At 42.6% G+C, this 12,778-nt stretch overlaps 1 protein-coding gene across 1 annotated transcript in view; it reads right to left on the bottom strand.

Moving 5' to 3' along the window:
* The window catches only part of Trpv1 (transient receptor potential cation channel subfamily V member 1), a 36,008-nt gene that overhangs the window by 15,308 nt on the left and 7,922 nt on the right, over positions 1–12,778 (bottom strand). The window contains exons 8-9 of the mRNA XM_042699429.1: positions 8,138–8,233; positions 5,845–5,915 (exon numbers count right to left, since the gene is read on the bottom strand). Of these exons, the coding sequence (XP_042555363.1) occupies positions 5,845–5,915; positions 8,138–8,233 (167 nt within the window). The remainder of the gene's footprint in view (positions 1–5,844; positions 5,916–8,137; positions 8,234–12,778) is intronic.

The raw sequence follows: 12,778 nt of genomic DNA, 5'->3' as shown, positions 1-12,778 counted from the left end.
CCTGGCTAAGGGGGGTAGAGAGTCAGCCACCAAGTGAAAGCTTCAGATCAAGACTTTGAATCTCAGTCTTGGACCAAAAAAAAGGTTCCAAAAACAGCCTACTCAGAAACAAATCACCTTGAATGCCAGGAAAGACCATACTAACTAATAAGCATTTTGTGTGAAAGGCAAACTAATGCTTTCTTATCATCTTAAAGAAAGTGACAGAAAACCCAGGAGATCACCTGCTGAGCAACTTGTTTCTGTTCCATTCCAGAGATAACATGATAATAGTAACTTCCCTATAATTGCTCTTGATTCAAAGACAGCCACACATCCTGTGTTTTGGGACTCTCATGTGTTCAGGCATTTCCCCTTCTCTTCTTGGAGATGCCTTTGATCTCCTAGGTAGTATATATGCATACTTTTCTCATCCCCTGCCCCTGATTCTCCCTATTTAACCTGAAGTCAATGGCTGTACCCCAGAAGATAACTGAGGATGTACTAAAAGGCTGTCTTCCCATGGCTGCCATGGAATAAATCTCCTTTCTCTGCCTTTTACTATGTCTTTTTATTTGGTAGGATATAACTTGGGACTCCTGGACATTGGGCCTGGTGTCCAAAAATCCAGGTTCAATGGCATATGCCTGTAAACTCCAACAGTTGGAAGGTGAGTCCGCAGGAGGATTACAGTATGGACTACACAAGTTCAAGGCCATAGCAAGAAGGGGGAAAGGAGGAAGAAGAGGAGGAAAAGGAAAAGGAGGAAAAAGAGAAGGAAAAGAGAGAGAACAGTTATCTAGATAAAAAGAAACCCACCTGAAACCAAAACACAGCTGGGCGCCAGTGGCTCACGCCTGCAATCCTAGCTACTCAGGAGGCTGGATCTGAGGATCAGAGTTAAAGCCAGCCCTGGCAGGAAAACTTGTGAAATACTTATCTCCAATTAACCATAGAAAAATCTTGAAGTAGTGCTATAGCTCAAGTGGTAGAGCACTCTCCTTGAGCTGAAGAGCTGAGGAACCGCACCCAGGCCCAGAATTCAAGCCCCATACTGACAAAAACAAAAACAAAAACAAAAACTAAAAGACATTTAGAACACAAGCACTGGTGGCTCACTCCTGTAATCCTAGCTACTCAGGAGGCTGAGATCTGAGGCTCCCAGTTCAAAACCAGCCCTGGCAGGAAGCACTGCATGAGAAGTAGAACCAGCCAGAAGTAGAACTGTGGCTCAAAGTGGTAGAGTGATAGCCTTGAAGAGAAGAGCTCAGGGACACTGCCCAGGCCTTGAGTTCAAGCCTTACAATTAAAAAAAAAAAAAAAAAAGTTTAAAACATAAGGGACAAGAAGAAGATATAATAAATTTACAGAGAAAAAAATTAAAATAGATCTTAATATAAGGTCCAGAACAGAGTGGTTTTATCTGTAATACATTTTACTTCCCTCTTGTCCTGTTTTTTGGTTCAAGACACTCTTCCCCCAAAGAAGAGAGTAAACCAGAAAAATGGAGACATGGTTGGGTTTCAGAAAATAAGAAATACCACCTAGGAAATTAAAGGGATCTCCAAGAAGAGAATGGGAAATGGCTAAACACGTGTGAGTGATGTGACTCAGGATTCAAGCACACTGAAGGCTGTTATCACTGTGTCCTCTACTGTTATACCATCTTTTTTCCACCAGTTGAAAATACAGAAGCATATGTTCAAATAAAACAAGAGATAAAGCTAAGAAAGAGGAAGACATGAGAAAGCAAGGAGCAATGAAAATTCCAAGATTGATATTAGGTAAGTCTCAGGGTGTCAGGAAGGAGAAAACCCGGGTCCAACAGCTAACTTAGATAAAGCAGGCTAGATACTAGGTGGCACACATCTATCATTCTAGCTACTAAGGAAGCTGAGATCCTAGGATCACAATTCAAAGCCAGCCAGGGCAGACAAATCTGAGATATTCTTATCTCCAATTAACCAGCAAAAAAAACAAAAAAATACTGGAAGAGGAGGCATGGCTCAAGTGGTAGAGTAATATAAGAAAACATTACTCCTTCTCATAGACCCTGTCTGTGGCTAGAGTTTGCCTTTTCAGAATAAAGAATAGGAATCTCAAAATTAGGGGGGAAAGATGGAATTTATGAGCCCTAAGAACACACTACCTGAAATCAAGTTAGAAATATACTCTTGCCAGGTACCAGTGGCTCACCTATAATCCTTGTTATTCAGGAGGCTGAGATCTGAGGATCGCAGTTCAAAGCCAGCCCAGGCTAGAAGGTCCATGAGACTCTTATCTCCAATTAAGCACCAAAAGAGCTGGAAGTGGAGCTGTGGCTGAAGCAGTAGAGTGATAGCTTTGAGAGCAACAGAACTCAGGGACAGTACCCAGATCCTGAGTTCAAGCCCCAAGACCAACATTTTTTTTTTAAAGATACCCACTTTTTTCTCTTCTCAGGATGAGGGAAACCTGGAGTCCAGGACAGACAACATGAGTGAAGATACCCAGAGACTGGTTCTCCCTGTCTGAAAATCCCATGTGCATGACATTCCTTGGAGGTTCTACATTACTTTATACAGGTTTCTTGTGACTATCATATTTTTACAACTGCATTTTTACTTCTCTGTTTCTTCCTAATATGGTATTTCTTAATTAGGAACAATTCTGGTACACATACCATATCACATCACATCATACAAAATAGAACCCTTTGATAATATCTGTGATCATTTTTATTGTCAAGACTGGAAGATGAACCAAGCACTGGTAGCTCATGCCTATAATCCTAGCTACTCAGGAGGCTGAGATCTGAGGATTGCAATTTGAAGCCAGCCTAGGCAGAAAAGTCCCTAAGAGTCTTATCTCCAATTACTTAGCAAAACACCAGAAGTGGAGCCAGAAGTAAAGCACCAGCCTTGAGTGAAAAAAGGCAAGAAAGAGCTCAAGGCTCAGTGCGCGCGTGTGCGCACACACACACACACACACACACACACACACACACTCACACATACCACAGCCTGGCAGATAAGGGATAGATAGCTGTTGGCATTTAGTGAGTAAAGCCAGTGATATTGCTAAATCTTCAACACACAGGATAGCTTCATCTCACTACAAATAAAAATTTTCTAGTCCAAAATGTCAATAGAGCCAAGATGAAGGGAAAAAAACCCTGCCCTTTTAAAGACTAGGATGCAGAACAGTCAGCGTTCCTAACACATAATTTTGTGGGAAAGAAGTTTACCAAATAGAACGCACTGTTTACATATACTTTTTTTTATCTTTCTTCTCACAGTGTAAAGCCAAAAATGTTCATCTTCAAATTTAGTCACATCAGGTCTTTCTTTTTTTGGGGGGAGGGGGGTCCAGTCGTGGGGCCTGAACTCTGGGCCTAGGTGCTGTCCCTCAGCTCTTCAGCTCAAGGCTAGCACTCTACCACTTGAGCCACAGCGCCACTTCCGGCTTTTTTTTCTTTTTGCTTATGTGATGCTGAGGAATTGAACCCAGGGCCTCAGGCATGCAAGGCAAGCGCTCTACCACTGAGCCACCTTCCCAGCCCCTCACATCAGGTTTTTTTGTTCTATATCCCTTTCAGTCTGCCATGTCATTAATTTGAAACACAGTTGAATTCATTTGTCCCTATTTGTATTGTATATCAGATCTCTCTGACATCTAATTTGTTTTTAATTTGGAAACTGTACATTTAGCCTGTGTTGCATAGTTCCATGAGTTTCGAAAAATACATAGCATCATGCCAAGTGCTGGTGTCTTGTGCTTATAATCCTACCTCCAAACCCTGGTAACCACTGGTGTGCTGGCCTTCCTTTTGAAAGATTAAAAATTAGAATTACATTTTACAATTGCTAACTGCTGATTTTGCTTTTGTAAACTTGCTCGTGCTAGCACTAACCCCCCTCCCTTCTGGAAATTAGGAATTGAGTGAAAAAAAGTCTCGGAGCCAAGATGTCGGCCCTGGGACAAGCTCTGTAGTCGTAAATAAAGAACAAACGTCGTAAATAAAGAGCAAAGGAGTGTGAGCTCCTGTTTGGAAATTCCCCAAATGGGACCTGAGATAAGGGCCATCTGGCGAGTCCAGCAAGCTAGGTCAAATGTCAACCCATCACAAGCCTGTAACTATGTGAACTCCCCTCCAAGGTAACCGCTCCCCCTAGATTTGCCCTGAGCCAACCAGTTTACTACGAGTGTTACAAAAATTTCCCACCTAGCAAAATGATTGCCGGAGTACATGGTGAATTTTAAATTGGGCCAATCCCAGAGCACCTGGTGTCTTATGCTAATCCTGTGGTCTTTGCCTTTAAAAATGCTTGTAACCGCTGCTCCCGGCTCTCTCCCTTGCCAGGGCAGAGAGACCTTTTGCCCAAACGCTGAATAAACTCCTCTTGCTTGTTGCATCTACTGGTTTGGAGTCTTGGTTTCTGGGGCACTCTCCCGTAGACAAAAGTATCCCAGGAGTCTGGGGTCTTTCACTTCTAAATAGCCTTTTGTAGAATCTTATATACATATAATTGTATAATCAATAGTCTCTTAGGCCTGGATTCTTTCACTTAGTAAAATGCATTCTTTTGACTCATCCATGCTTGTTGCATAAATCCTTGGTTTCTGCCTTTTTTGTTGCTAGTAGTATTCTATTGTATGTACCACAGTTTGCTTAGTAAGCTACCTGTTGAAGGATATCTAGGTTGTTTCCAGTTGGGTCAGTTCAAACAAAACCGCTAAGAACATTTAAACAAATAAACACGACGTGCTGGTGCATACACGTGTAATCCTAACTACTTTAAGAGGGAGATCTGGACAATCACAATCCAAAGCCAGCCCATACAAGAAAGTGTGTGGGACTCCATCTCCAAAATAACCAGTAGATCATAGCTGGAGGTATGACTAGAGCGGTAAAAGGCCAGTTGTGCAGGCGAACTGAGAAACCCCAGTGGAGGGGGGGCCGGGGGTAGAGGGGTGAACAAAAAAGACTAGAAATTCTTGAAGGCAAAAAATAATATTTCATCACAATCTTCAAGTGCTAACCCAGAGAATGCCAGAGGGATGGAAAAACTGATGGAAAGAATGAACAAGGAAACGTCTAACTCGGACATTAAGTTAAAACACAGTCTGTCAATCTGAGCACCTGACTCTCATCTGGCATGGACGGTGTAGATAGCACTGGGTATGCATTCACACATTCAGTAAACACTTGAATGCCTTCTACCATGGCTCCAACATGTTTAGCAAGGCCCTAGTGTACTAGATGATCCAAAAGAGGCTCTTCTGGGTCTTGTGAGTTTACTAAAAGCTGATCAACTCAGACCTGCCCCCACTTTATATCTGTACCCTCTGATCTAAGCCATGCCCTGCTGCTTACTTTACTATTAACTTTGGGTTCGGCGGGGCGGGGAAGAAGAAGAAAAACAAGGAAGTAGTGGAATGCAAACAGCCCCTCAAACAAGCAATGCCAACTTCTATCATCTTAAAAAGAACAGTCCAAAGCTCAGGAACCCACAGGCACCTCATTCCTGCTGGCCCTGGTAAAGTGGTTAACAATTTCTCCAGAGACAAAAGTAATGATCCAGCAGGCCACACTTTGCCCAGTACCTACCACTTTCCCCCAATTCTCCCCACTGAATATGTACTGCCAGGTAATATGGCTGCCAGGTAATTAATAAACCTCCTTCTCTGCCCATGTTTCTTTATTTGGCATATAAGGGCAAGTAGCTGGACCTAACATGGGATTCCTGGGATTTAGGCCTGGAGTCTAAAAACTAGATTTTACGCCTGTACTTAGGCCCAGAACAAGTGAAAGAATGAGTGAAAACTAACTGCTGTCACCTCAGGACTAGACCAAAAGAGAATAAAAGTCAACGTATCACTTACAAAAGCATCTCACTGTAGCTGTCCACAAATAAGGTCTTGATTGATGGTCGTCTCTGCAGGAAATACTGAATCTGCAGGTAAGCAAACAGAGTGAGGCTTCAGGAAATGTTGGATACACTCAATGGAGAGGGAGCTCTTTCTCTAAGTATCATCTGATGAGACCCTGGAGTTTATTCAAGCAGAGATTATGAAGAATGGAAGAGAATGGATCAAGCTAATCAAGTGATTGTGGTGAACTGACCTCATTTTTTCCCAAATATAAAGTGAAATTATAAGCACACTTAGAAGTAAATGCCAGAGAAAAAGTCACCAGAATATTATCCATTACTGCTACTTAAAGGTGAGATTGAACTTTTTTTCTCCTTTCTAATTAGTGCTTTTTTTCTTAATTTTCTCTAAACATTGTAGTAAAAAGTTAAAAAGTGAAAGTCCCATTACTGGCAGAGAAAGAAAATAAGAGAAAAGAGAGAGACAAAAAAGAGGAAGGAAGGAAGGACGGAAGGAGGGGAGGGGAGGGAGGGAGGGAGGGAGGGAGGCAGGGAGGGAAGGAAATCATAATGATCCCACTGGGCCTGGTGTTTCCCACCTACAATCCTAGCACTCAGAAGGCTGAGGCAGAAGATCAAGAGTTTAAGGCCAGCTGGGATACATAATGAGATCCTATCTCAGTAACTGTTTTATCAAATTCTGTATTCAAATCTCTTGGCATGCACCTAAGTTTTTGCCCCTCTTTAACACTGAAACTGAAAATAATAAATCATGCATTCATTATAGCTTTAGTTTTTGCTAAAAAGATGAAGTAAAATCCAAAAGGTAATCCCACATTCAAGAAAAGATTCAGGGCTGCGAGTGTAGCTCAGTGGTAGACCACTTGTCTAGCAAGTGTAAGGCCCTGGGTTCCATTTCCAGCACCACAAGGAAACTAGAAATGCTAATAAAGTTCTTAAAAAAAGAAAAAAGAAAAGATTCTGCCTATTAAGAGAACAGCCTTATACTCTGCTTTCTTTTAAGACCTTATAAATCTTTTGCCTTATACTGAAAGAATGGCCGTGGAGTATACATGCAAGAAAATTTGTTAAAAGAAAATGGGTCCACAGCAATCCCACTTTTGGGCATTTACCCAAATGTTTACAAACAAGACCACACTAAAGCTACCAGCACAACTATGTTTATTGCAGCATTATTTACCATAGCTAAGATCTGGAACCAACCCAGATGCCCCTCAGTAGATGAATGGATCAAGAAAATGTAGTATATATATACAATGGAATTCTATGCCTCCATCAGAAAGAATGACATTGCCCCATTTGTTAGGAAATGGAAAAACTTGGAAAAAATTATATTAAGTGAAGTAAGCCAGGCCCAAAGAAACATAGGTCCCATGGTTTCCCTTATTTACAATATCTAGTATATGTATGAGTCAAGCGGAAAAGGTCAGATAATGTGATGTTAGGAAAATGAACCCTTAGATATGTATTTTAATGTTTTTTTCTTTCATGCATTTGTTTCTAACACATTTATAAGATTATCTCTTTGTTGCTTTGTATGTCCCTCCCCCACAGTATAACCCCTGCTTTCACTATATTTGATGTCAACATAACTTGTGGAGGAGATGGGGAAAAACAAGTCGTTTAAGGATACAGGTGGACCTGTTGCAACAATGAGAAGTACAAGTTGTCATGTTGAAAACGTTGGTGGGGGGGGGGGGGAATATGGGGGGGAGGCTGGGAAGGGATGTGAAGGGTAAACAAGGAGGAGGCTGCAATGCTTGATAAGAAATGTATACATTATCCTGCCCATATATTGTAACCCCTCTGTACAGTATGTTCACAAAAAAAAATTAAATTAAATTTTAAAAAAAGAATGCTGCAATAAATGTAGTTGTGCTGGTAAAAAAAAAAAAAAAAAAAAAGAAAGAAAATGGGTCCAATATACAGATACATTTCCTTTATTATTCTGAGCCTTAACAGAACCTTTGATGATTTAAACTACTAATCCTGATTTTATCATTTAAAAGACTTCCACCCAACTTCTGGATTTAACTATTACTTTCAGTGAGAGGTTCCCAGTAGAAATCCCTAACTTCCTCAAATTTGAGGAGTCTAGGCTCCTAGGCATGCACTGGACAGTCTCCTACTCCAGCCCAGAATGCCCTGAGGGACTTTTCCTGAAATTTAGCTATTCTTCTCTCACTTATGGTAGGGCCATTATGTGCCTATTGAAAACAGACCCCTTGGCTTTTTTTGTCTCCTTTCCATAATAATAGAAACTCATAGCACAAAGGAATACTCACACCTCTGAAAAAGAAATAGATGCCCCCAGACACTGACATAATCTCTCCAGTGACTCGGAAATAGTCTCCAACAGTGTTTTTCATTTCATAAGGAGGCTGTGGGAGGCAAAGAAATTGGTGATTCCATTTACTTATTCAGTCAACAAACATTTACTAGATTCCAAGCCTTGTGATTAAGATCCAGCCCCTTACTTGGAGAGACAGCCTCCATTTGGAGAGGTGGAAGAAGGGAAGGTAGGACAGGAGGAGCAAGAGATAGAGAGATTGAAAGAACATAATTATGCCTTATTATGAGATGCCTGCAAGAAAGCTCCTTTGTGGGACTTGATTTCCCCATAGTGGCAGCCTCCAGGTAGCAAACAAAGAATCCTTCACACTGCTGTGTTGTCTTCCTGGCTAGGGTCTGCCCACTGGTGAAGGAGGCTCTCCTACAGATCTGATGCGATAGGAATCCTGTTGCTCCCATGGCCTGTGGTACTGAAGTAAGGATGTTTGGTCTGGCACCTGCTTTCCAGGAGTGTGGGAACTTCTCACAGATAAGGGACAGAGAGGGCCACCACACATACACACACACACACACACACACACACACACACTTTTGTTTCAGTCACCACTATCTCATTAGCGTGTTTCATTGATTAGCACATTTCTCATCTTTACTGAAGTCATTAAATGATCTTAATAGATGGGTAGCAATCAGTTTTCATCTAACTATGAAATTGGGGACATTGTGTTGTTTATTGGGCTGATTTCAGGTTTGGGATTTGTTTGTGGTCCTAGGGCTTGAAGTCAAGCAGACACTCTACCACCTGAGCCACAGCCCAGAGTTTTTAAGACCAAATTTCCAAGCAAAATGCCTCAGAAATAGAAGCAGCAAATTATGTGCCCTGGGTATTGAACAAGAAAGACTCAATTCAGAAAGGAAATGGAGTCCATGCCCAGAGTAGAACTGAGTAGTCTTACAAACTGATTCAATTGGTAACACAGGGCCAGATACAAAACCAGTGTTCAAAAGTATAGGTCCACAAAATGGACTATGAACAAGTAAGTGAACAAAACGGAGCAGGCAGGCAGGGTGGAGATGGATCAGTGAGAGAACCAAAGAGCTTTCCACCAGTGGCTTATATCTGTAATACTAGCTACTCAGGAGGCTAAGATCTGATGGTCATTGTTTGAAGCCAACCAGGGTTGACAAATTTGAGAGTCTTACCTTCCACTAACCAGCAAGAAGCCAGAAGTGGGGTGCAATTCAAGTGGTAGAGTGCCAGCCCTGAGTGAAAAAGCTAAGAAAGGGGGGCTGGGAAGGTGGCTCAGTGGTGGAGTGCTTGCCTTGCATGCATGAGGTTCAATTCCTCAGCACCATATAAGCAGAAAAGCTGGAAGTGGCACTGTGGCTCAGTGGTAGAGCACTAGCCTTGAGCTGCAGAGTTGAAGGACAAAGCCCAGGCCAAGAGTTCAGGCCCCAGGACTGACCAAAAAAAAAAGGGAAGTGGCTCAAGTGGTAGAGTGCTTGCTGAAGAGCTGAAAGACAACTCTCAGACCCAGAGTTCAAGCCCCAAAACCAACAAAAAAAAAAGCTAAAAAAAGGCTCAAGGACCTGGGTCTATCCCATCTGCTGTGAGCTAACTACCCAGCCTCAGCCCCAGATGTCAGTCCTACCCCCAAGCAAACTCCTCAGCCCTATAGGCAGTTCACTCTCAGACCTTGAAAAGCCCCCAGTCTGGTTAATCTAGCACCGGTAGTCTGAGGATAACAGTTCAAAGCCAACCTCAGGCAGGAAAGTTCATGAGATTCTTATCTCCAATTAACCACCAGAAAACTAGAAGTGGAGCTATGGCTTAAAGAGGTAGAAAGCAAGCCTTGAACAGAAAAGGTATGTGCCCTGGCCCTGAGTTCAGGCCCTATGGTAGACAAAAAAAAAAAAAAGGTGCCTCCAGTCTCTAAAGGAAGTCACCCCCTGACCCTGACCATTATTGACCCTGGCCAGAAATCCTTATCAGGTTAAAAAATGAGTTTCTGCTGTTGAGCCCCATCTTGCTCTTCTTTTCCTTTGACTCCCATGTTCATTTTGGGGAAACCAGGGCACATGTTAGGGCCAGGATTCCCTTGCAACCTAGGAAGCAGTGGGCAGCAGCTGCTCATCCCCGGGTAACTCCTGGATCTTGGTAATTCCTTGCTTCTCCACCCAGTCCTCCTGCTCCATTGCCATCTCCGGCACCCCTCGTTTACTTCTACTTTCCACATTTCTTCCCTTTCCTCACAGGCATCTAGATACTTCTTGCTGACAGCAGCCTCTGCTATTAAAACTTACACTGATTCTAAATATGTTTATTATATTATCCAATCTAATGCCCAAACATGGAAAGAAAGAGAATTTTACACAGCCCAGAGGTCTTCCATAGCAAATGGACAATTCATTCAAAAGCTATTCCCTAAACATATTCCCAGCTACACTTTCTCTTGAAGATCTGCTCTGTCAAAAATCCACCCCACAATCCAACAACATCAGACACTCTCCACCCCCCCCCCATTTTCCAGTCCATCTGGGACACTCCCAGGACAAGACTGACAAACTGACTTCACTCACAGGCTCTCTATTAAAAGAATTGGTTACCTGCTTGTCCTGTTGAATACCTGCATATGATAAGTCAAACTTTTCCCACCATCAGCAAAAGAGTTTCTATACTCACCTCCAAACTACTGTCTGATATTATACCATGTTTCAGCACCCTTTCCTCCTTTCAATTAGACAATGGGTAGAATTTACCTCCCAGATCACCCAACAATTCACATTGCACAGTAAGTGGAAATTTCATATTCTCTAACAACCCAATCACCAGGAAAAGTAGACAAGATGAATTATCCCAGTGATCCATTAAAGAACTTAGTCACCTCTGTTCAATATGGGTACATTAGCACTGCATAGCTCTACTGCCTTTGGTTCTTTTTTTTTTTTTTTTGTCAGTTTTAGGGCTTGAACTCAGGGCCTGGGTATTATCCCTGAGTTTTTTTGTGCTTAAGTCTACCACTTGAGCCACAGTGCCACTTCCAGTTTTTGAGAAGGTCATTGGAGATAAATTCTCATGGGGACTTTTCTGCCTGGTCTGGATTCAAACTGTGATCCTCAGATCTCAGCCTCCTAAGTAGCTAGGGTTACAAGCATGAGCCACAGGCACCTGGCTTCCCTTTGTCTCTTTTAAAGTTCTGCTCCCTGACTTGCAGTCCCCTTGTGATTAGTCCATATGAGTTCATGTCTAGGCAATCTCTGCTAACCTCTGGACTGGATCTTATATCTACTATATCCCTGCCTAATTCAATAAACTATCCAGTCTTTGCTGTGGAACCATGCTGACTCCCACTTACCCCAACCAGCATCAATATCAACTGAAACTGGGCCCCAAAAATCAGGAGATTAGGTGTTTCTCAAACCTCTAGCCAACCTACTCTAGCCAGAATGAGAGAGATCTCATCAAGTCCTCCTTCCCCTATCTACAGCCCCTGAGCTCAACAGATTATCCCAATGGTGCCACTTCTACCCCTTAAAGAAGGCAGCTCCCCCCACCAGGACTCTTCCAAACTCCTTCACCTCTAACCTCCCCTTCTCTTGTATACTAACAGGAGCAACCAGTCTTCACCTTGTGCAAATACTGGAGGAGTGACACCAGATGTCACTCTTGTTTCTGGCCTGCCACATGATAGGCAGACACTACCTGGCTGGTCACACCTCAGATTTGCAGTAGTATTCCTCCTAGTAATCAGTAATTACTCCTTCACAGTTTCTGAAAGTATGATGCAAATTATAGCTACAAGGAACCTTACAAAAGTATGCTCCCACTCAGTTCCTCTTTTTTTTCTATTGCTGTCTTTTATCAATATTTTCCAATGCTTACATCTGTATCTAAACTCCACTATCACCTTTACTGCCTCCCTTCTGTTACTGTACCATAATGCTTCAATTCATCTGCCATGTTGGGTCTCTGTTTTCATCTCTTCCAGATAGCTGATCTAGTGTACCCAGAGGGCTATAGCTCAGGCAATATTTCACTTCCAAAGACCTCATGAAAGAACTAAAATAGGCCAAAGCCACCAATATTAGCAACTCCAGTTGCTGGCCAGTTAAGACAGGATCTGTCTTCCTTGTCCCTCCTCAATAGATAATCCAAAGACTCACCCCCACATCACATGACACAGTATTGCTACCTCCATCTGCATCAAATGATCCCTTTTCAGGGATATGCCCAGACATAACTAATCCCACCCTTCCTCTATTACTCCACCAATAAGATATCCCTATTGCCACATGCTGTCATTCTACAGCTGTCAGTCTAGCTACTCAAGAGGCTGAGATCTGAGGATCAAGATTCAAAGCCAGCCTAAGCAGACAAATCCATGAGACTCTTGTCTCTAATTAACTGACCAAATCCATAAATAGTGGCGTGGCTCAAGTGATTGAGGTACCAGCTTTGAACAAAAATCTAAGTGAGGGGGCTGGGAAGGTGGCTTAGTGGTAGAGTGCTTGCCTTGCATGCATGAGGCCCTGGGTTCTATTCCTCAGCACCACATAAGCAAAAAGAAAAAAGCCGGAAGTGGCGTTGTGGCTCATGTGGTAGAGTGCTAGTCTTGAACTGAAGAGCTGAGGGA

This window comes from Dipodomys spectabilis, unplaced genomic scaffold (genome assembly GCF_019054845.1).
Source record: "Dipodomys spectabilis isolate Male_0828 unplaced genomic scaffold, ASM1905484v1 ptg000250l, whole genome shotgun sequence".
Taxonomy (NCBI): Eukaryota; Metazoa; Chordata; class Mammalia; order Rodentia; family Heteromyidae; genus Dipodomys; species Dipodomys spectabilis.
The sequence above is the reverse complement of the archived record's forward strand: the minus strand, read 5'-3'. Positions and strand labels throughout refer to the sequence as shown.